At 43.3% G+C, this 24,329-nt stretch overlaps 1 protein-coding gene across 1 annotated transcript in view; it reads left to right on the top strand.

The window, feature by feature from the left end:
* Positions 1–6,861, top strand: part of GAK (cyclin G associated kinase) — a 176,619-nt gene extending 169,758 nt beyond the window's left edge. Inside the window, 1 exon segment of the mRNA XM_077475892.1 lies at positions 6,349–6,861. Coding sequence (XP_077332018.1) covers positions 6,349–6,450 — 102 coding nt within the window. The 3' untranslated portion in view covers positions 6,451–6,861.
* Positions 6,862–24,329: the final 17,468 nt, after the last annotated feature.

Genomic DNA, 24,329 nt, shown 5'->3' with positions numbered 1-24,329 from the left:
ACGTCACTTGCCACGTCACTTGCCACAAGTTGTGGATTGTCCACTTGCCACGTCACCAGCCACATCACCTGCCACAAGTTGTGGATTGTCCACTTGCCACGTCACCTGCCACGTCACCTGCCACAAGTGGATTGTCCACTTGCCACGTCACTTGCCACATCACCTGCCACAAGTTGTGGATTGTCCACTTGCCACGTCACTTGCTACGTCATCTGCCACAAGTTGTGAATTGTCCATTTGCCACGTCACCTGCCACAAGTGGATTGTCCACTTGCCACATCACTTGCCACGTCACCTGCCATGTCACCTGCCACAAGTTGTGGACTGTCCACTTGCCACGTCACTTGCCACGTCCCCTGCCACAAGTGGATTGTCCACTTGCCACATCACCTGCCACAAGTTGTGGATTGTCCATTTGCCACGTCACTTGCCACGTCACCTGCCACAAGTGGATTGTCCACTTGCCACGTCACCTGCCACAAGTGGATTGTCCACTTGCCACATCACCTGCCACAAGTTGTGGATTGTCCATTTGCCACGTCACTTGCCACGTCACCTGCCACAAGTGGATTGTCCACTTGCCACGTCACCTGCCACAAGTGGATTGTCCACTTGCCACGTCACCTGCCACAAGTGGATTGTCCACTTGCCACGTCACCTGCCACAAGTTGTGGATTGTCTACTTGCCACGTCACCTGCCACAAGTTGTGGATTGTCCACTTGCCACGTCACCTGCCACAAGTTGTGGATTGTCCACTTGCCATGTCACTTGCCATTTCACCTGCCACGTCACTTGCCACAAGTTGTGGATTGTCCACTTGCCACATCACTTGCCACCTGCCATGTCACTTGCCACAAGTTGTGGATTGTCCACTTGCCACAAGTTGTGGATTGTCCACTTGCCACAAGTTGTGGATTGTCCACTTGCCACATCACCTGCCATGTCACCTGCCACAAGTTGTAGATTGTCCACTTGCCACGTCAACTGTCACAAGTTGTGGATTGTCCACTTGCCACGTCACCTGCCACAAGTTGTGGATTGTCCACTTGCCACGTCACCTGCCACGTCACCTGCAAGGTCACCTGCCAGGTCACTTGCCACATCGCCTGCCACAAGTTGTGGATTGTCCACTTGCCACGTCACTTGCCAATTCACCTGCCACGTCACTTGCCACAAGTTGTGGCATGTCCACTTGCCACATCACTTGCCACCAGTTGTGGATTGTCCACTTGCCACATCCCATGTCACTTGCCACAAGTTGTGGATTGGCCACTTGCCACGTCACCTGCCACAAGTTGTGGATTGTCCACTTGCCATGTCACTTGCCATTTCACCTGCCACGTCACTTGCCACAAGTTGTGGATTGTCCACTTGCCACATCACTTGCCACCTGCCATGTCACTTGCCACAAGTTGTGGATTGTCCACTTGCCACAAGTTGTGGATTGTCCACTTGCCACAAGTTGTGGATTGTCCACTTGCCACATCACCTGCCATGTCACCTGCCACAAGTTGTAGATTGTCCACTTGCCACGTCAACTGTCACAAGTTGTGGATTGTCCACTTGCCACGTCACCTGCCACAAGTTGTGGATTGTCCACTTGCCACGTCACCTGCCACGTCACCTGCAAGGTCACCTGCCAGGTCACTTGCCACATCGCCTGCCACAAGTTGTGGATTGTCCACTTGCCACGTCACTTGCCAATTCACCTGCCACGTCACTTGCCACAAGTTGTGGCATGTCCACTTGCCACATCACTTGCCACCAGTTGTGGATTGTCCACTTGCCACATCCCATGTCACTTGCCACAAGTTGTGGATTGGCCACTTGCAATTGTTTAAAATATTTTTCTAATGGTTTTTCATCATTTGCAATCATTTTTGAGATTTTTAATGTCAAAAAAATAGGTCACCTTTAAAAACGCTACCGTGTTTTGCCGCGTTTTGCGTGTGAAACGTGGAAACTTTTGCGTCTCAACCCATTTTTTTGCTTCTGGAAAAACGAGGTTAAACGCAACTGCATAAAAACGGCAAAAAACGAGACTGTGTACATGGACACATAGGATAACATTGAATGAGTTCAGGAGCAGTTGCAAAAAGTGTCCAACTGCCTCTGAACACGCGTTTAACAGCGTCTCGTGTGCATGAGGCCTAAGAGCGTTTGCCTGATAGACAGAACAAGGGAAGGACTCCAAGGACGCTGCAGATATGCCAAGGAAGGAGGACCAATCCCCGGGTGGACAGGTCCCATAAAGTTATCAAGACATACCGGGGGAGATTTACTAAAATTGGTGCACACAGAATCTGGTGCAGCTCTGCATAGAAACCAATCCGCTTCCAGCTTTTATTGTCAAAGCTTAATTGAACAAGCTGATGTTAGAAGCTAACTGGTTACTATGCAAAGTTGCACCAGTTTTAGTAAATCTCCCCTACTCTGTCTTCGGCAGAGATTACCTGCTTGCTGGCCATCCAGGGAGGCACAGGTCCCTCCAGCATTGTTCTCCACCTGCCACACAGTATCTGAGATGTAATCCTCTTAGCCCAAAGGCTGCCTGTTGAAAATAACCTCCTCTCAGTGTCTGTAAATCTGAACTCCATCTTCTACCCAATATTTTATTTTTTTCTTCACCTCTTGCCTAAGGCCCCTTGCACATAGGCGCTCCGTTTGTCTGTTTTTCATCCATCCATCGATAGATGAAAAATGGACAGCAATGCTTTTTTATGGGCAAACAGAGGATCATCCATTTTACACCTGCATCTGTTCAGGTCCATTTTTTTAAACGGGAAAAAGTCTCCGTCCTGTTCTGTTTTTAAGCTGACCTGAATGGAGGTAAACTTATGTAAATTAACAACCGTTTTTGCAGTGGACCCTAGAAGAAGACAATTGGGCTGCTCTGTACAAAATCATTGCACATAGTTGGAAAGCATAATATGTTTGTTTAAGAAAAAAATCAAAAATTTACAATCACCTTAAGGGTTTTGTGTAGGGAAGATTAGCATCTGAACCCAGGGAAGCTGAAGGCTAATAGACTGGAGGTAAATTAAGGCATTACAAATTACTGTAGATGTTTACCAGTACATTATATTTAAAAATGCTACTGCTTTAATATAAAAAAAATGTATATTAGATTGGCTGATCTAAAGATAGATCCATGATCTAAAAATGGATCGACAAGTTCAGATCAGGATCTAAAAATAGATTGGCCGATCTAAAAATAGATTGGCCGATCTAAAAATAGATTGGCCGATCTAAAAATAGATTGGCCGATCTAAAAATAGATTGGCCGATCTAAAAATAGATTGGCCGATCTAAAAATAGATCGACGAGTTGATATCGGGATCTAAAAATAGAATGGTCAATCTAAAAATAGATTCAGGATCTAAAAATAGATCGACAAGTTGAGACCAGGATCTAAAAATAGATTGGCCGATCTAAAAATAGATCCAGGATCTAAAAATAGATCCAGGATCTAAAAATAGATCCAGGATCTAAAAATAGATTCAGGATCTAAAAATAGATCGACAAGTTGAGACCAGGATCTAAAAATAGATTGGCCGATCTAAAAATAGATTGGCCGATCTAAAAATAGATTCAGGATCTAAAAATAGATTCAGGATCTAAAAATAGATTCAGGATCTAAAAATAGATCGACAAGTTGAGACCAGGATCTAAAAATAGATTGGCCGATCTAAAAATAGATCCAGGATCTAAAAATAGATCCAGGATCTAAAAATAGATTGGCCGATCTGATCTAAAAATAGATTGGCCGATCTGATCTAAAAATAGATTGGCCGATCTGATCTAAAAATAGATTGGCCGATCTGATCTAAAAATAGATTGGCCGATCTGATCTAAAAATAGATTGGCCGATCTGATCTAAAAATAGATTGGCCGATCTGATCTAAAAATAGATTGGCCGATCTGATCTAAAAATAGATTGGCCGATCTGATCTAAAAATAGATTGGCCGATCTGATCTAAAAATAGATCGACAAGTTGAGACCAGGGTCTAAAAATAGGCCGGTCTAAAAATAGATTGGCCGGTCTAAAAATAGATTGACAAGTTATCGATTAGTTTGTCAGCCGATTAGTTGGACTTCATACAGAATGCTTTTATTTACTGTATATAAAGAGAACTGAGCTATGTGTTGCACAATGTATACTGACCTGTATGAATGGTGTACTAAGATGCTTGTCAGTATGCGCAGTGCAGCAGACATACAGCTCAGTGCACCATTTTACACATGTCAGTATACACAGTGCAACATAATGTGTTAGTAAGTGCCTGAGAACGTATGCCTGTGTGAGGAGCAATGTCTCATGAGACATGTAGTCCTGGGCAGAAGAAAGTGATTTTAACGGCAGTTTATTTTTTTACCTTTTTTGCACTCTATGCATTGGGGTAAAAAAAAACCTTCTGTAACCAGCTTCCCCTGTATACTTTCCTGATCTCACACCAGCTCTATGCCCTGGAGCAGCAGAGCCCCCCCCCCCCCCCCCCCCACCCTCTCTCCGCCACCCTCTCTCTTCCCCCCCCTTTCTCTCTCTTCCCCCCCCCCCCTTTCTCTCTCTTCCTCCCCCCTTTCTCCCTGTATGAATGGTGTACTAAGATGCTTGTCAGTATGCGCAGTGCAGCAGACATACAGCTCAGTACACCATTTACACATGTCAGTATACACAGTGCAACATAATGTGTTAGTAAGTGCCTGGGAACGTATGCCTGTGTGAGGAGCAATGTCTCATGAGACATGTAGTCCTGGGCAGAAGAAAGTGATTTTAACGGCAGTTTATTTTTTTACCTTTTTTGCACTCTATGCATTGGGGTAAAAAAAACCTTCTGTAACCAGCTTCCCCTGTATACTTTCCTGATCTCACACCAGCGCTATGCCCTGGAGCAGCAGAGCCCCCCCCCCCACCCTCTCTCCGCCACCCTCTCTCTTCCCCCCCCTTTCTCTCTCTTCCCCCCCCTTTCTCTCTCTTCCCCCCCCTTTCTCTTCTCCCCCTCCCTTTCTCTTCTCCCCCCCTTTCTCTTCTCCCCCCCCCTTTCTCTCTCTTACCCCCCCTTTCTCTTCTCACCCCCCCTTTCTCTCTCTTCCTCCCCCCTTTCTCTCTCTTCCTCCCCCCTTTCTCTCTCTTCCTCCCCCCTTTCTCTCTCTTCCTCCCCCCTTTCTCTCTCTCCTCCCCCCTTTCTCTCTCTCCTCCCCCCTTTCTCTCTCTCCTCCCCCCTTTCTCTCTCTCCTCCCCCCCCCCCTTTTTTTTTTTTCTTTCTTGCTTTTTCCTTTATATAGCTGGTTATTCATATTTACCAGATATTCAAGAAAAGTTTACATACCCCAGTTCTTATAACCGTGTATTGCCCCCCCCGTACAATACAAACAACAGATGCAGGAAAAAGACCCCTTTTTACTATGCACCACAACCGCCATGCATATGTGAACTGGCTCTTTTGAAAGTCAACTCCACCATTATCGCACCCAGCCCCATCAGACACCCATGTGGGACTAACCATTCGTCTCCAATAAAGAGATCCAGCTGCCCACAGTAAACATGCCAGCGCACGGTGTCCTTTTATTAAACGTCTGCGTATACAGTATTGATTTTTTTTTTTCCCGATCTCCCTTCCTGGCTTCTTAACATTTTCCTCACACTCTTATGCCCGAGTATTTTGACCCAGCCTGCTTTGTGTCAATATTGTTCAATCTTTAAAACATTGTTCATTATACTGCCATGCCTGCACCCACCTTTTTTGATAATTACTGTTTGAAAGTGTAAACAATTCTCACATGTGTTTCTCACTAACATGGCAGCACAGTGGCTAAGTGGTTAGCACTTCTGCCTAGCAGCACTAGCTTCATCAGTTCAAATCCCAAACACGGCACTACCTGCCTGGAGTCTGCATGTTCTCCCTGTGCCTGTTTCACCCCACGCTCCAAAGACCTGCTGGTAGGTTAATTGAATCCTGTATAAATTGACCCTAGTATGTGTATATAGGAATGTGAGTTGGGGATCTTAGATTGTAAGCTTCTTGAGGGCATGGATTGATGTGAATGCATAATATATATGTACATTGATGGTGCTATATAAGTATGTGAAATGAATGTCATTTATACATGGGACCCCTGCGTGGGTGACCCCTGCGTTCTATTTCCCCTGAGTTTCAATAAAAATGTTTCTACCAGAAAAGATTTTTAATCTTCCGTGCACTATTCAAAGCTTAAAAATTATACAGAGAAAGCAATCGTGATGTGATTTCAAAACTGCAGTAATGTAGCTTGTCATTCCTTTAATAACAAAACAGATACATTGTTCAGTATTTATTCACATTATTCTTTATTTCTTTCTTTTTAGGCCACTGGAAAACCCTATGAACATTATGCTAAAATGATTTTCATGGAATTAAAGGATGCCTGGTCAGAATTTGAAAATCAAGGATCAAGAGCTCTTTTTTAAACTACAGACTTCAGAGTGGAAACTGCTTTGTTTTAGTCTCTTCTATTATGGTTTTAAACTGTTCTTCAAAATACAACATAATTGTACATAGGAGTGTAGAATTAGGAGAGCCACAAAGTTAATTATTTTTGTTGACATGCACCTTTCTCTGTCATGTAAGTGCATTCCATGGACATCATGTGTTTAGGGCATTATCCATACTGTCAATGAGACCAAACCAGTGGACTTGCCTGGTGGTGAGTAGTAACAATACTGTTTACAATCAAAACAAGGAACTCAAGCAAATTTATTGATGGATTTACTTCACGCATTTGTTTTTCTAAGATTTACCAGATGTAAATGTTTCAGTCCCGGTAAATATGTAATCATTACTGTTGCATTGTGTACATAATTAAAACACTTTTCTTCCAAGTATTGTTTTGTTTGTTCTATATGTTATACAGAAAAATGAGACAGATTTTTCTTTAACACCTTCCTTCTCAGCCTATAGCAAAATGACAGCCAGGCGGGAGCACTGTTGTTCTGGTATGACGTCCTCCAAAAATGTGCTTCTCGCAGGGCCATGCAGCCTGTCACTGGCTGTGTCCACCAGACACAGCCAATGACTGATCACTGTACCGGCCCACTGCAAGTACCATGTGATGGCTGTGACCAATCACAGCAGATCACATGCCAGTTGTAAACAATGGATGGCTTCTTTCATGCCATCCATTGCATACAATTGTGTTGCTAGCTGTGATTGGTCACAGTGATCACATGATACAGACAGGGCCAATCACAGCCCACATGTACCATGTGATTTTAGCTTTGGACAATCATAGCTAATCACAACAGAAGACCGTGAATGAACCAGATTCATTTGAGAAAAAACTGTTGCTTATACCAATGAAATTCACTGGTATAAGCAATCATAATGTATAAAAAAAAAAAAAAAAAAAAAAAATCTTGATCGCTTCCCCAGAGTAGTACAGTGTTACTATGTATTCCTCTGGCCACAGTGTTAGGGGAAAAAAAATTGTATAATCAAAAAAAAAAAAATATATATATATATATATATATATATATATATATATATATATATATATATAATTTATATTATATTAATTTTTTTTTTTTTTTTTTTTTTTTTTTTACATACTGTCACCAGTGTCGCTACTCACCGCTAAACAGTATGTGAAGACTTTTTTTTTTTTTTTTTTCAAAAAATTGTGACAAAAATTACATAGTAGGTGAGGTTGAAAGAAGATTACAATTTCAAAAAACTCGCCATGCCTCTTACTAAATACCTTGAACTGTCTACTTTCCAAAAAAGGGGTAATTTTGGGGATAGTTGTACTGTCCTGGTGTTTTCAAGGCTCAAGAAATTAGATGGGTCATCAGTACTTCAGGACTGATTAATTTTAAGATATATATACCATAGTTTGTGGCCTCTATAACTTTGCTACAAACAAAATAATATACACTGATTTGGGTTATTTTCACCAAAGAAATGTAGCAAAATATATTTTGGCCTAAATGTACGAAGAACAATTAGTTTGCAAAAGGTTTATAACAGAAATGAAGATAAACTCGTTCATGTTTTTTTTTTTTTTTTTTTTTTCGATTAGCATAAAATAAAATAAACAGTGGTGATTAAATACCACCAAAGGAAAGCTCTAGTTGTGTGACCAAAATAAAAATTTAGTTTGGGTACCGCGTTGCATGACCGCGCAATTGTCATTCAAAGTGCGTCCACGCTAAAAGCTGAAAATCAGTCTGGGCAGAAAGGGGATAAGTGCCCAGTATTGAAGGGGTTAAAGATGAATTCTAGGAATTCAATTTTTTTTTGGCACAGCCCCACTGCATGGTTTAACTGCTCATTTTTGTCTAGGGGTGAGGAAGAGCAGAGATATACTTTCCTAATATGCCGATCCTCCGAGCTGGTGAAGTTATGTTATGTTTTCATCAACCTTAAATTAACAAAAAATTGTTCTTTTATCTAGAAACTAAAGGCCAAGTTCACCTTCTTTTTTTTTTTTGTCTTCTAAGTTCCAGCTCCCCTATGTACCAATATGCCATTAATGTACCTCTTTTGCAGAAAAGGAAACCTTTTTTTTTATTTGTCCTACACCAGGCATTACCTCAGCCTTAGTATCCTGGTTAAAACTCATCCACTAGACAACTTGAATTTGGTACTCAAGACGAAAGAACCAGTAGAAGGGCTGGTTCTTCCTTACACCGTTCTTATACACTCAATGGCACCCCAAACGCAGAATCAAACACGTTTTGCCATTTGAAGAAACGAGCAACAAACGCAGCAAACCACACAGTAGAAAAAAAAAAAATTCAAACTGCAACACGCCAAAATGTTCCATGAGCCTTTTTTCCACGAATAGGGCACTGCATTGAAATCAATGGGCCGCCCTATGCGTGTTGTGGAAAATGAACCAGAAATATGTATCCCCACTGCACTAGGTGTGAATGGGGCCTGAATGTGAAATTGGTGTGTTTAGAAAAGCACAGATGTGAATGGAGCCTTATTGTTCTTGTACAAACGCATGGCAAACCACAAAGAAGATGCGTGCTTTGCATTTCAGAAATGCGTGCTGCAAATGTGCATCATGTTTGCATGGTCATTAAATGTTAATGGCACCCCAAGTGTGGGTAGCAGGCAAATGCACCTAAGGGCAAAAAACACCTCACTCTCTGCTCCAAAAAAAGTTCTGAAGTTTCTTTGGGGTGTTTGTCACTTGTAGGGCAGCCCATTCAAGTGAATGGGCTGCGCCATTCCTGACTATCAGAAACGCTTCAATGCTATGCTATGCTAAGATGTGAACGGGGCCTGACGGCTGACTACCTCCATCCACTCCATCCTATCTACTTCTATATAAAATGGCATACACTCTGCATACCTCCCAATCATCCTTGATTCCCTGGGACCATCCCGCAAATTGGACCCTGTCCCTGAGTCCCGGAATGCCCACGGCGTGTGAGGATTGTCATGGTTCCTGCATGTTGCGAGCTACACTTACATGGCAGCCAGATTCTCTCACCTCTGACACAGTGTTGAGTGCACTGAACTCGCCGGAAGAAGGCACGCCACGCTGCCCGAATGCCATCCTCGGTCAGGATAGAGGATCGGTGAAGTTAAAATGCAGGTAACCCTTGCACTGCTGGCACATCACTGCAAGGGGGTAACTGGAATTTAACAGCATTTTTTGTTTTGGGAGAGTGCATGTTATGTTCTTCAAGTTTGCCAGGTGGTAGAATTGTAGCTGTGTAAACACTGGCTCTTGCATGTACCCAATCTCCAGCAATGAATTATATTTTATTTCTCATAGCGAACATCCTGGCAGTGTTGCCAGAGCTGGAAAAGAAAGCTAGCTCTTGGGGGTTTTGGAAAAAGAATTTGCACTTCCCTCCAAACTTACAATACAGTGCCTGGGGCCACATGTAGCCCATTGCCACTTTTTGTGTGGCCCATTTGTCCCCAGCAGACACTTATTTGTAATATCTCATGTACTATGTCTCCAGTCTCCAACAACCCCTATAGGATGTCCATAGTCTGACAGTCTTTTGCATCTTATCTGCAGTCTCTGACAGTTTTGTGTATCATGTCTGCAGTCTCTGATCATCTCTTGTATCATGTCTGCAGTCTTTTATCATGTCTGCAGTCTCTGACCATCTCTTGTATCATGTCTGCAGTCTCTGATAAGCTCTTGTATCGTCTGAGGTCTCCTGTATCATGCCTGCAGTCTGACCATCTCCTGTATCATGTCTCCTGTATCATGTCTCCTGTATCATGCCTGCAGTTTCTGACCATCTCCTGTATCATGCCTGCAGTCTCTGACCATCTCCTGTATCATGTCAAGCAGTCTCTGACCATCTCTTGTATCATGCCTGCAGTCTCTGACCATCTCCTGTATCATGTCACGCAGTCTCTGACCATCTCCTGTATCATGTCACGCAGTCTCTGACCATCTCCTGTATCATGTCACGCAGTCTCTGACCATCTCCTGTATCATGTCACGCAGTCTCTGACCATCTCCTGTATCATGTCACGCAGTCTCTGACCATCTCCTGTATCATGTCACGCAGTCTCTGACCATCTCCTGTATCATGTCACGCAGTCTCTGACCATCTCCTGTATCATGTCACGCAGTCTCTGACCATCGCCTGTATGGTGCCTGCAGTCTCTGACCATCTCCTGTATGGTGCCTGCAGTCTGACCATCTCTTGTATCGTGCCTGCAGTCTCTGACCATCTCTTGTATCGTGCCTGCAGTCTCTGGCCATCTCTTGTATCGTGCCTGCAGTCTCTGGCCATCTCTTGTATCGTGCCTGCAGTCTCTGGCCATCTCTTGTATCGTGCCTGCAGTCTCTGGCCATCTCTTGTATCGTGCCTGCAGTCTCTGGCCATCTCTTGTATCGTGCCTGCAGTCTCTGGCCATCTCTTGTATCGTGCCTGCAGTCTCTGGCCATCTCTTGTATCGTGCCTGCAGTCTCTGGCCATCTCTTGTATCGTGCCTGCAGTCTCTGGCCATCTCTTGTATCGTGCCTGCAGTCTCTGGCCATCTCTTGTATCGTGCCTGCAGTCTCTGGCCATCTCTTGTATCGTGCCTGCAGTCTCTGGCCATCTCTTGTATCGTGCCTGCAGTCTCTGGCCATCTCCTGTATCGTGCCTGCAGTCTCTGGCCATCTCTTGTATCGTGCCTGCAGTCTCTGGCCATCTCTTGTATCGTGCCTGCAGTCTCTGGCCATCTCTTGTATCGTGCCTGCAGTCTCTGGCCATCTCTTGTATCGTGCCTGCAGTCTCTGGCCATCTCTTGTATCGTGCCTGCAGTCTCTGGCCATCTCTTGTATCGTGCCTGCAGTCTCTGGCCATCTCCTGTATCAGGTCTGCAGCCTGTAGGGTTGTCCCGATGCCACTTTAAGACCAAGTACAAGTACCAAAACTTATTTTTTTTATTTTTTTTCCCCTAGTACTCGGTGGTAGCGGTTACTGGTACTTTTTTTTTTTTTCTGTTTTGTGACCGGTTTCAAAGCACAATACAGACTAATTATATCTTCTGGCACTGATTAAGCAGCACTGAGAGGTTTAGGTGGCACTGATATGCAGCACTGATAAGTGGCACTGATGGGCACTGATACGGTAGGTGGCACTTAAGGGCACTAATATGCAGCACTGATTGCCAATTTTGCAAAGCTATATGGCATATAGCGCTACAAAATCCTTCCTTTCCTCATTCATGTCATTTTTTATATAGTATATGCTGCAACGCCCATCTTGGTACATCTTGCACTCTGCCACAGTAAGCAGCAGCGGACATCTTGTTTCGCCCGGACTATATGGGCTGGTTGTAACTATGTCCGCATCTTGGCGTACTGCGGCCGAGTGCAAGTTGTACCAAGATGGGCATCGGGATGTTCAACCTCTGATTGAGACACGAAACGTCACTTCCATTACCGAATGTGATGGCTCCGGTCACGGATTCTGATGGAACATGTGGCTGCGTCCTGCACCCCTGCCCTATCCAGCTTACCTACTTCCACTGCTGCCAGCCTGTTGAGGACTCGCTCTCCACTCTGCCCGCTCCTCCCACTGACTTCCGGTAGTAAGCAACGTCACCTCATTCCCAGGTATCGGATTAGGCATCGGGAGCATTTGTGCGAGTACAAGTACGTGAGCAAATTCTCAATATCGGGACAACCCTAGTCTCCTGTATCTGCAGTCTGACAGTCTCTTGTATCGTGCCTGCCGTCCCTTGTATCGTGCCTGCCGTCCCTTGTATCGTGTCTGCGCTCTCTGACCATCTTCTGTATTATGTCCATACTTCTGCTATGCAGTCCCTGATTTATTTAATTAAGCTCTTTTATGTTTGGCTCTGAAAAAGCAATCAAAGAATATTTTATAGATACATGGTTTTGTTGGGAGGTATGACTATGCAATCCGAATGTAAAATCTTTGTATAAATTCCTTTTTAGATTTACTAAAACTATGGAATAGGATGAACCAATATTTAAATCAAGGAGAAACAATCAGCGCTCACATAGATCATAAGAACAAATTATTGCAAGCTGGACACCTCAAGGAGCAATACACAAAACACCTTAATGGCACATTAAATTATACAAATGGTGCAGCGCAAAATACGAAAAATCCACATATATTGATCATGTATGTCAGAAGAAGAGCATGTAGAGAGGAGACACCACGTGGAGAGACAACTATTCGCTTGTATGTGACCCTCCTTCCACCAGTAGGAATAAACTCTTACCAGCCTAAATGGACCTCTGAAATCTCAGATGGTCAAAAGCGCAGATTCACACTCAGGGTGTGCCGGAGACTTATTAGTTGATTTCCACGTACGGATTAGGCAATTTTCAAATCCGTTTAGTCAGGTGCGGCCGACTCCAGATGGAAGCCCAACAAATTCACTCCAGATGTAAATGGGCAGGCATGTATAAGCAGGAGAAATCCAGGAAAAAACTCCAACTAAAAATTAATAAAAAATAAAAAACGATCCAAGTGTAGCTTGAAACAGATCGTTTTATTAAGATACACATTAGAAAAAAAAAATATAAAAAATAAAAAGATTAAACACCAAAAAATCTTTCACTTATAAAGTCCTCAGTTGTATGAGTAAGTTACTTGCAAACAGTGATTTGCTGTCAATACTGCTTTACACCACAAGATGTCAGTACAGTGTATGTATTAGCAGACATTGAACATATGATGGTAACAGCTGAGCAGCTTACAGCAAGAGATACACTGGAAATAAACAAAGAACAAAAGCACGAACTGGACGGCGGGTGACGTCTGCAACAAGCTCCTCCCCCGTACGTACGTTACGTCCTATCAGGACTTCGTCAGCGGTGGGTGGAGTCCTGATAGGACGTAACGTACGTACGGGGGAGGAGCTTGTTGCGGACGTCACCCGCCGTCCAGTTCGTGCTTTTGTTCTTTGTTTATTTTCAGTGTATCTCCTGCTGTAAGCTGCTTTAATAGGATGAACCACCTAAACAATTTATTCAATTTGTATCAAATCAGGCGAGTCCTTGGTAGGTAGATCTAAGGCTGCTTTCACATTGAAAGTGGCGGCTGTTAGCGGTAAAGCAGCGCTCGCTTTACTCGCACTAAAATGAATAGGAGGCAGTTTTCAGGAGCTTTACAGGTGCTATTTCTAGCGATAAAATGCTTGAAAACCACCTCAGTGTGAAAAGGGTCTAAAGAACATTGTACAATCAGATTGTACAGAAAATGGGTAAAATAAAACAAGTAGTGGTATAGTAATGAGGGAGGCGTGGTCCAGACTGATAATACATACCTATTCTCTGATGCAGCAACCGAAGCATGCTGGGGTATGCTCTGCAGCAGTGGTCATCAACCCTGTCCTCGGGCCCACTAACAGGCCAGGTTTTATGTATTACCTTGGGGATATGCAGACTAGAATACTGCAGCAGATGAAACTTTTACCACTTGGCGCCTGGCAATGTGCCTGTACATCGCCTGATTTTAAGTGGTTATACCGGGATGATGCCTGCAACCACAGGCATTATCCTGGTACCGTTTTTTTCAGCTGATGGAGCACTTTCTTGTAATAAAAGCAATCCTAGGGGCTAAATAGCTTCTGGATTGCTTTTACAAGCAGTGGAGTGGGTTCTCCCATCCCAGCGGGGAGCCCAGGATTGTAGCTGGCAGTTCCAGAATGGGCACCAATCATCTCTGTGGTCTATGAAACTGAAACCGGAAGTGATTAATATTTCGTCAATTGCAGCTTCACCAGTTGTAAACAAACTGTTAGTGATTCAAAGTTTTTAAGGACAGAGGAGAAATTTGGGCCTAATGGACCTCAGATGTCTCTGTAAATATGACCTGTCACTGCCTATTGCTATCCAAGGGATGTTTACGATTCCGTGTGATATCATCTAAAAGTCATCTAAAAAAAAAAATTTAAATGTACAGTGTGAAAGTAAAGTGCCCCAGTCCCCCGTGCTCACACGGGTGAACGCATGCATCGGGCCCTTGTACTTTAACAGAGGTAGCACCATGAACATCAGATCAAGAACAATACTTCTAATATCAGACCTGTGTAAATCTAAAGTGGTAACCTGTAAAGCCTTTTAAAGCGTCGCCTATGGATAATATAATTTATGTAGGTTGTTGCCGTTCCATAGACATGTGCAATTATAAAGTGAGTCATGTTTGGTATCAATTTATTTGGCATGATATCTTTTACCAAACAGTTGTGTATCATATTGTGATTTTGTGCATTAAAATTCTTTAAAGTGTATTTTTTCCAAAAATATTGCACAAATACTGTGTGACAAAAAATTGCAAAACCCACTTTATTTTTTTTTTTTTATTTCTCTAGGCCCTCTGCTTGAAAAATATATGCTGACATTTACTACTTTTATGAAGAGTGACTTTGAGTGACATGCAAAGTTCCATCAATAAGGCTCCCACTCCCCTGCCAACACGCTGCATCATACCAGTTTAAAAAAAAAAAAAATAGAAAATTTTGAAAATATAATAAAATTTGGCCTCCATGTTGGAGGGGGTGATGTCACAATCCTTTCAGTGAGAACTTTAGAGTGCTGAATATCCCAATTCTTGTAAGAATGCACTCTTGCACTGTACCGGAGTGTCTTTCAACAACATTTTGGATCCTTATTGTTCTTGGGATCCCACCGGATGGATTGTGCTGTCCTCATGGGGAGCCTAGAACTAGGTTTAGGAAACAGAGAAACATGCTGGATATTTGTGCCTACCCTAAATCTTGCATCTTTATAACCGATACGGCGGGGGGGGTGGAATAAAGGGAATAAAAAGCGTCTGAGAGAAATTCTGCATCAGCTGTTGACCATAGCAATCAATCAGTGTCCAGTCAGAATGGGAATGCACCCACCCTCCATCGTAAAATAACTATAGGCTGGGCGGGAGGTGGTTAAAGTTCAAAAAAAGGCTCCTACGTGGCCGGCTAAACTAGTTTATATGTGGTGTACAAACCTCATAAAGTAAACTTCCTTTACCTCCCCTGAGTGAGCCAAATCCCCCTTCTCACATGCTGATGATTTAAGGACTTGCACTTCAGTAAAGAGAAGCAAGAAAACTGAAAATTGGACTCAACTTGTACCTGGTTCAGCCAGGGAGATGTTGGAACATGTGGGAGATGCTTTCCTGTCCCGGAGTCCCCACAGCCTTAGGTGTGGGGTGTATAACATGGTTCTGAGGACTGTTGCTCCTGGGATTGTAGGTCTATGTTAGGCTGAAGCATGCAAGTGGTGCCAGAAGTAAAGTCCAATACATTTGGTTGCTCCCCCAAAGGCTTGTGAAGCAGCAATGGTATGGCTGAAAAGCACCCCCTGCCCCATCTTTCCCCACTGTATTGCTAGCAGGCACAGTGTCAACTCTGCTCTGAATGCAGGAGCAGCGCAGCATTGTTGCCACATCATCAACTAACACTGCATTTGGTATATTTCAGCAGGCATTTGTGGAACTAACAGAAAACTACCATATTTATCGGCGTATAACACGCACCCCAAGTTTAGGAGGGAATTTTAAGGAAAAAAACTTTTAGGAGGGAAGTTTAAGGAAAAAAAACTTACATTTAAATGCCCATCAATGTAGCCTTATCATTGCAGTGTCATTTGCAGCCTTGCCTGCAGCCTGTCCATCATTGCAGCCTTGTCCTGCAGCCTGTCCATCATTGCAGCCTTGTCCTGCAGCCTGACCATCATTGCAGCCTTGTCCTGCAGCCTGACCATCATTGCAGTTCCTCTGACTGACATACACATGGAAACTCCCCGGGGCAATGTTGCATGAAGACTTGGCACACCATTGTCTTCAAGGGAGACCTGCTACAGCTGGCAGTCTCTCCCCCTTGTCTGTGCCTGTACCATGCTGATCTACTAACTGTCTCTCCTTGCTCCTGCTGCCTCTCTGGTTAGGGTTGCTTTACCTGCTTCCTGTGGTGGGATCCTTTCAGGCCAGCCTATCATGCTCAAGCCTGAGGTAGAACCCCTCCAGGGCCACCGCCAGATTCCTCTCAGCAGTGCTTCTCCATCTTCCACCTGGGATTTGGCTAAGGGCCCCTAAATATTCAAGGCAACCCCTCCTAGCTTCTGCCCTCTATCTTGAACATTCTTCAACAATCTAGCAACAGGGAGGAGGCACCAGAGTGCTGCCAACATTAGTCATCCAGTCCTGATCTCTAATAATCCTGACCAACATTCCATGCCTCAGATTTATCCCTGGGCCAGATAAATTTGCCTGTACTACCGCTAGTAGCACACCAGAGGGTGCTACACAAAACAGTTGTACAAATGTCGCACAACATAAAAAATTGCAACAACCTTTTTTTTTTATCCTGCAGGGCCTGTGTTTTCAAAGTATAATGTTCTGGGGGGTTTAGGCCTGGTCCACACGTTCTGCAGTGTGCTTTTGCACAGATGTGTTTTGCATTTTTTAATGGTTTCATTTTTTTGGGGGGCCAATTTGTTGAGCAGATTAAAAAACACTATTTGTGGTAAAATTGCGTCAAAAAAACACACAAACTGCTTTACTGCAGCTTCTCCATTGAAGTCTAACCAAAAACACACCGTTTTGCGTTTTAAAAAAAAAAGTCACTGACCCTTTCCAAAAATGCAGCAACTGAAAAAAAGCATAGAAGTAAATGTGTCCCATAGGAAAGCATGTTAAATAGACTGTAGTGTGTTTCTGCAAAAAGCACTAAAAAAAGCATTGGTGTACAGTGCCTTGCGAAAGTATTCGGCCCCCTTGAACTTTTCAACCTTTTTGCCACATTTCAGGCTTCAAACATAAAGATATAAAATTTATATTTTTTGTGAAGAATCACCAACAAGTGGGACACAATTGTGAAGTGGAACGAAATCTATTGGATTTTTGAAACTTTTTTAACTAATAAAAAAATGAAAAGTGGGGCGTGCAAAATTATTCGGCCCCCTTGCGTTAATACTTTGTAGAGCCACCTTTTGCTGCGATTACAGCTGCAAGTCGCTTGGGGTATGTCTCTATCAGTTTTGCACATCGAGAGACTGAAATTCTTGCCCATTCTTCCTTGCAAAACAGCTCGAGCTCAGTGAGGTTGGATGGAGAGCGTTTGTGAACAGCAGTTTTCAGCTCTTTCCACAGATTCTCGATTGGATTCAGGTCTGGACTTTGACTTGGCCATTCTAACACCTGGATACGTTTATTTGTGAACCATTCCTTTGTAGATTTTGCTGTGTGTTTGTGATCATTGTCTTGTTGGAAGATAAATCTCCGTCCCAGTTTCAGGTCTTTTGCAGACTCCAACAGGTTTTCATCCAGAATGGTCCTGTATTTGGCTGCATCAATCTTCCCCTCAATTTTAACCATCTTCCCTGTCCCTGCTGAAGAAAAGCAGGCCCAAACCATGATGCTGCCACCACCACCACCATGTTTGACAGTGGGGATGGTGTGTTGAGGGTGATGAGCTGTGTTGCTTTTACGCCAAACATATCGTTTTGCATTGTGAGCAAAAAGTTTGATTTTGGTTTCATCTGACCAGAGCACCTTCTTCCACATGTTTGGTGTGTCTCCCAGGTGGCTTGTGGCAAACTTTAGACGAGACTTTTTATGGATATCTTTGAGAAATGGCTTTCTTCTTGCCACTCTTCCATAAAGGCCAGATTTGTGCAGTGTACGACTGATTGTTGTCCTATGGACAGACTCTCCCACCTCAGCTGTAGTTCTCTGCAGTTCATCCAGAGTGATCATGGGCCTCCTGGCTGCATCTCTGATCAGTCTTCTCCTTGTCTAAACTGAAAGTTTATAGGGACGGCCAGGTCTTGGTAGATTTGCAGTGGTCTGATACTCCTTCCATTTCAAAATGATCACTTGCACAGTGCTCCTTGGGATGTTTAAAGCTTGGGAAATCTTTTTGTATCCAAATCCGGCTTTAAACTTCTCCACAACAATATTACGGACCTGCCTGGTGTGTTCCTTGGTCTTCATGATGCTCTCTGCTCTTCCAACAGAACCCTGAGACTATCACAGAGCAGGTGCATTTATACAGAGACTTGATTACACACAGGTGGATTCTATTTATCACCATCAGTCATTTAGGACAACATTGGATCATTCAGAGATCCTCGCTGAACTTCTGGAGTGAGTTTGCTGCACTGAAAGTAAAGGGGCCGAATAATTTTGCACGCACCACTTTTCAGTTTTTTATTAGTTAAAAAAGTTTAAAAAATCCAATAGATTTCGTTCCACTTCACAATTGTGTCCCACTTGTTGATGATTCTTTACAAAAAATAAAAATGTTATATCTTTATGTTTGAAGCCTGAAATGTGACAAAAGGTTGAAAAGTTCAAGGGGGCCGAATACTTTCGCAAAGGCACTGTAAACCAAGCCTTAAACTGGATACACACTATAAAATTTCCTTTAGATTTGCTTTTTCCTTTAGATTTACCAAAATCATATAATATGGGGTCAAATCTAAATGCTTTCAGTTTGTATGCAATCAGGCAGGCTCTTGCACTACATAGTGGAAGGTAAATCTAAATCGAACAACAAATGTTGTATAGTGTGTATCCAGCTTTAGGGCTCATTCACACCACCTTTGACCTGTTTAGATCTCTCTTCAGAGAGCATTTGACAGGCATTGTATTCCCTTCTCACAGCCTGTGTTAACCTCCTTCAGCCTGCACTAGCATGCCACAGCCACATGCATTGCATGTGGTTGTGGGATGGTTATAGAGTGGCCCCATTCATGTGAATAGGTTGCATTTAGCAGGGGGCATTATTCCTGCTGCAACCTTTCATCAAAGCTTTGCAGCCACAACATGTGTCCTTCAGCTAAGCGGGGAGCAGTCAGGGGTAAAATTGCTGCTCAACCACAACCTCCCAACTGCCTGTGTGAAGGAACCCTTAAAGTGGAACTAAAGTTTTGCTGTTATTCATTGCAAGCAGGCAGCTGTTCATTGAAGAAGAGACGTGCATTGTCTTTTCTGCAAAAAAAACGTCTTGCCTGCTCACAGCGATCTCCGATGTTCCATCAAAATAGACAACCCGTCAGATTATGTAACGGAAGTGACGTTCCATCAGCTGAGTACTTACTGCTCATGCCCAGGTTTGCTAATCTGACAGAACACCTGCAGTCATAAGGCACCAGCGGACATCTTGCTGCAGCCAGCTACTTCTTGAATTTCAGTAATTTAACAAATAAAGTGAGCGTATATAAATCAATATAGTATATTAAGATCTGTCATGCTGTTTTCATGTTACATTTTCAAAGCCTAAAGGTTCAGCGCTGAGCAGTAAACCCCGTACCACAACATGGCCTCCACCACCTTCCTACTGCTGGCATCCAGCTTCTTTAAAAATGTATCATTAACCGCTTGCTGACTGCCTCACGCAGATATACTGCAGCAGGACACACACAGGCAAACTAACATACCTGTATGTTGCCCTTTAAGAGGCGGCCTGCAAGCTTCGTGAGTCGGGTCGCAGGTCCTGTGGACTCGATGTCTGCGGGCATACCCGCGATCATCTCACGGGGAGGAAGAACAGGGAGATGCTAATGTAAACAAGCATCTCCCCATTCTGCCTAATGACAGTGTCCCTGATCTCTGCTCCCTGTCATTGGAGCAGAGATCAGTGAAGTGTCATACACAGCCACACCCCCCCACAGTTAGAACCACTCCTAAGGACACAGTTAACCCCCTTCACTGCCAGTGTCATTTACACAGGAATCCATGCATTTGTATAGCACCAATTGCTGTATAAAAGACAATGGTCCCAAAAATGTGTCAAAAATGTCCGATGTGTTCACCATAATGTCACTATTTTTAATAAAAATGCCATGAAACTATCCCCTATTTTGTAAACGCTATAACTTTTGCGCAAATCAATCAATAAACGCTTATTGTTTTTTACCAAAAATATGTAAAATAATACGTATCGGCCTAAACTGAGGAAAAAAAATGTTTTTTTTATATTTTTTGGGGGGGATATTTATTATAGCAAAATTTAAAAAAATAATGCGTTTTTTTTTTTCAAAATTGTCGCTCTTTTTTTGTTTACAGCGAAAAAAAACTATACCACAGAGGTGATCAAATACCACCAAAACAAAGATCTATTTGTGGGAAAAAAAGGACGTCAGTCTTGTTTGGGAGCCACGTCGCACGACTGCACAATTGTCAGTTAACCACTTAACAACCGGCCCATAGAATGACGGCTACAGGGCGGTTGTTTAACTCTGGGAGGCCGTCATATAACGTCCTCCCAGAATTCCGCTCTCGCGCGCCCCCTGGGGTGCACACTCGAGAGCATCCGTGACCGCCGGATCCACAGGACCCGGCGGATCACGGTAAACAGCCGCTCATTGCGGCCGTTTACCATGTGATCGCTCCGTCAAATGACGGAGCGATCACTTGTGAACAAACTGGCGTCATGTAATGACGCCGGTTCCTCCCTCCCCTCTCTGTACCGATCGGTACTGCGGAGGGGGAAGAGATCGGTGTGAGCAGCGCTGTGGGCTGCATCTGCAGTGCCCACATCGCTGCTCACCAAAATTTAACCCCTCAATTCCCTGCCAATACTCTGCAATACCCCGCCAATACTCTGCAATACCCGCCAATACTCTGCAATACCCAGCCAATACTCTGCAATACCCAGCCAATACTCTGCAATACCCAGCCAATACTCTGCAATACCCAGCCAATACTCTGCAATACCAACCAATACTCTGCAATACCCGCCAATACTCTGCAATACCAGCCAATACTCTGCAATACCAGCCAATACTCTGCAATACCAGCCAATACTCTGCAGTACAATTCCAGCCAATACTCTGCAATACCCTGCCAATACTCTGCCATAAATTGCCATACCCGGAGATACCCTTCAATACTCGGAGATACCCTGCAATACCCAGGCATACTCGGTGATACCCTGCAATACCCAGCCATAGACGCCGCCCTCCGGTGCTTCTACCGACTCACCAATACGATCAAAGCCAGAATCTTTTTTTTTTTATTCCAGGCTTCCTAGCTTAGAGGTGAGATGTGGGGTCTTATTGACCCCACATTTCACTGTAAAGAGGACCTGTCTTGCCATATTCCTATTACAAGGGATGTTTACATTCCTTGTAATAGGAATAAAAGTGATCAAAAAATTTTTTTTGGGGGGGGGAAATGTCAAACTAAAATAAATAAAGTAAAATGAACAATAAAAAAAAATTAAAGCGCCCCTGTCCCCATGCGCTCGCATGTAGAAGCGAACGCATACGTAAGTCCCGCCCACATATGAAAGCGGTGTTCAAACCACACATGTGAGATATCGCCGTGAACGTTAGAGCGAGAGAAATAATTCTAGCCCTTGACCTCCTCTGTAACTCAAAACATGTAACCAGTAAAAAAATGTAAAGTGTCGCCTATGGGGATATTTAAGTAGCGACGTTTGGCGCCATTCCACGAGCGTGTGCAATTTTGAAGAGTGACATATTAGGTATCTATTTACTTGGCGTAACTTCATCTTTCACATTATGCAAAAATTGGGCTAACTTTACTGGTTTTTTTTTAAGCACAAAACTGTTTTTTTTCCCCAAAAAAACGCGTTCGAAAAGTTGCTGTGCAAATACCGTGCGAGATAAAAAGTTGCAATGACCACCATTGTCTTCTCCAGGGTGTTTGCTAAAAAAACATATATATATAATGTTTTGGGGTTCTATGTAATTTTCTAGCAAATAAATGATGATTTTTACATGTAGGAGAGAAATGTCAGAATTGTCCTGGGTGCTCCAGAACGCCTGATGGAGCTCCCTGCATGTTGGGCCTCTGTATGTGGCCACACTGTGTAAAAGTCTCACACATGTGGTATCGCCGTACTCGGGAGTAATAGCAGAATGTGTTTTGGGGTGTAATTTGTGGTATGCATATGCTGTGTGTGAGAAATAAACTGATAATATGACAATTTTGTGAAAAAAAAAGTAAAAAAAATCTTGATTTTGCAAAGAATTGTTGGAAAAAATGACAACTTCAAAAAACTCATCATGCCTCTTACTAAATACCTTGGAATGTCTTCTTTCCAAAAAGGGGTCATTTGGGGGGTATTTGTACTTTTCTAGCATGTTAGGGTCTCAAGAATTGAAATAGGCCGTCAGTACTTCAGGTGTGATCAATTTTCAGATATTGGCACCATAGCTTGTGGACTCTATAACTTTCACAAAGACCAAATAATATCCACCAATTTGTACTTATTTTTACCAAAGATATGTAGTGGTATAAATTTTGGCCAAAATTTATGAAGAAAAAATTACTAATCTGCTAAATTTTATAACAGAAACAAAGAAAAATTCAATTTTTTACAGAATTTTCGGTCTTTTTTCTTTTATAGCACAAAAAATAAAAAACCCAATTTTGATTAAATACCACCAAAAGAAAGCTCTATTTGTGTGAAAAAAGGACAAAAATTTCATATGGGTCCAGTGTTGCATGACTGAGTAATTGTCATTCAAAATGTGAGAGCACCGAAAGCTGAAAATTGGTCTGGTTATTAAGGGTGTTTAAGTGCCCAGTGGTCAAGTGGTTAAAACAACACAATGCCGAATCGCAGAAAGTGCTCTGGTCTTTGGCCAGCAAAATGGTCTGGGGCTTAAGTGGTTAAAGTGTAAGCTCACTTTACAGAAAATCTGTAAAGTGAACTTACACTGGACCCCTTCCTCACACACACACACACACACACACACACACACACACACACCCCTGGTCCCGCTAACCTGGAGTCTGGTGATCCCCCCCGCACTGACAGCTCGTATCACCGCTGTACCGGTCAGGGGATTTGAAATTCCCATGGCTTTATCTCCTCTTCGCCAGCGGTGATAGGACGGGCTACGTGGGTTTTGATTGGTTGTGCCACCCATGTGACGGCACCAACAAATTAGAATGCTCCTAAATGTGCGATTTGGTGATTAAGCTGTGGGGAATTTCTAAGCCCCAGACCAGTTAGGCGACAGGCTGATGTCTCCTAGCAGGTGGTTGCCGCACTCCAGGTCAGCGGGACGGGGGAGGAGGGCGTCCTGTGTAAGTTCACCTTACAGATTTTTCTGTAATGGTGAACTTACCCTTGAAAAACAGCATCACAGATGTCAATACACCATATTTATTTATATCTTCTCAGTTTATTGCTAAAATGACAGAAATTCAAGACATAGCTGGGTGTAGTAAGATGTCTGCCGGCGCCTTATGACTGCAAGTGTTCTGTCACATTAACGAATCTGGGCATGAGCAGTAAGTATTCAGCTGACAGAACCTCACTTCCATTTTGTCTATTCTGACGGAACCTGGGCATGTAAACGGAGTTGTGTTTACACAGCTCACCGATCCTGTGTGCAAGAATAGGGTTCCACTTTTTATTTTTTTCTTGAAACCTGAACACTTTAGCGGCAATTTTTTTTTTTTTTTAGCATACTCTATAGGATTATTATATTATAAAGGATTTATATGGCACCAATAGTTTATGCAGGGCTTTACAACGTGAGGGCAATACAGTTTGTACAGTTATACAAATCAATACAGGAGGGATCGGAGGGCCCTGCTCCTTAGAGTTTACGATCTAGAAGGGAGAGTCGAGTGGAAACAAAAGGTAATAACTGTGAGGGGTGAGCTGATGGAGAAAATGAATATACTTGTAGAAGAAAGTTAAGTGCTGCTTTTAGGTCCAATTTATGTCATTTTATAGCCCAAAATGCACACTTTAACATGTATTCAAAAAACGAATAAATCGTGTAACTGGGAAGTGGTTTCTATCAGGGGAAGCAGAGGAAGAAGGCGTCATTACAACTCCTCCTACTCTGTGACAGGTTTGCACCAAACGCCCACATCCACCCCCTTCCCGCCTCCTCTCTCCCAGT

This window comes from Lithobates pipiens, unplaced genomic scaffold (assembly GCF_037356315.1).
Source record: "Lithobates pipiens isolate NorthernLeopardFrog02 unplaced genomic scaffold, aLitPip1_a1.2 Scaffold_13, whole genome shotgun sequence".
Taxonomy (NCBI): Eukaryota; Metazoa; Chordata; class Amphibia; order Anura; family Ranidae; genus Lithobates; species Lithobates pipiens.
Note: the sequence above shows the minus strand (reverse complement) of the source record. Positions and strands in the feature narration are given on the sequence as shown.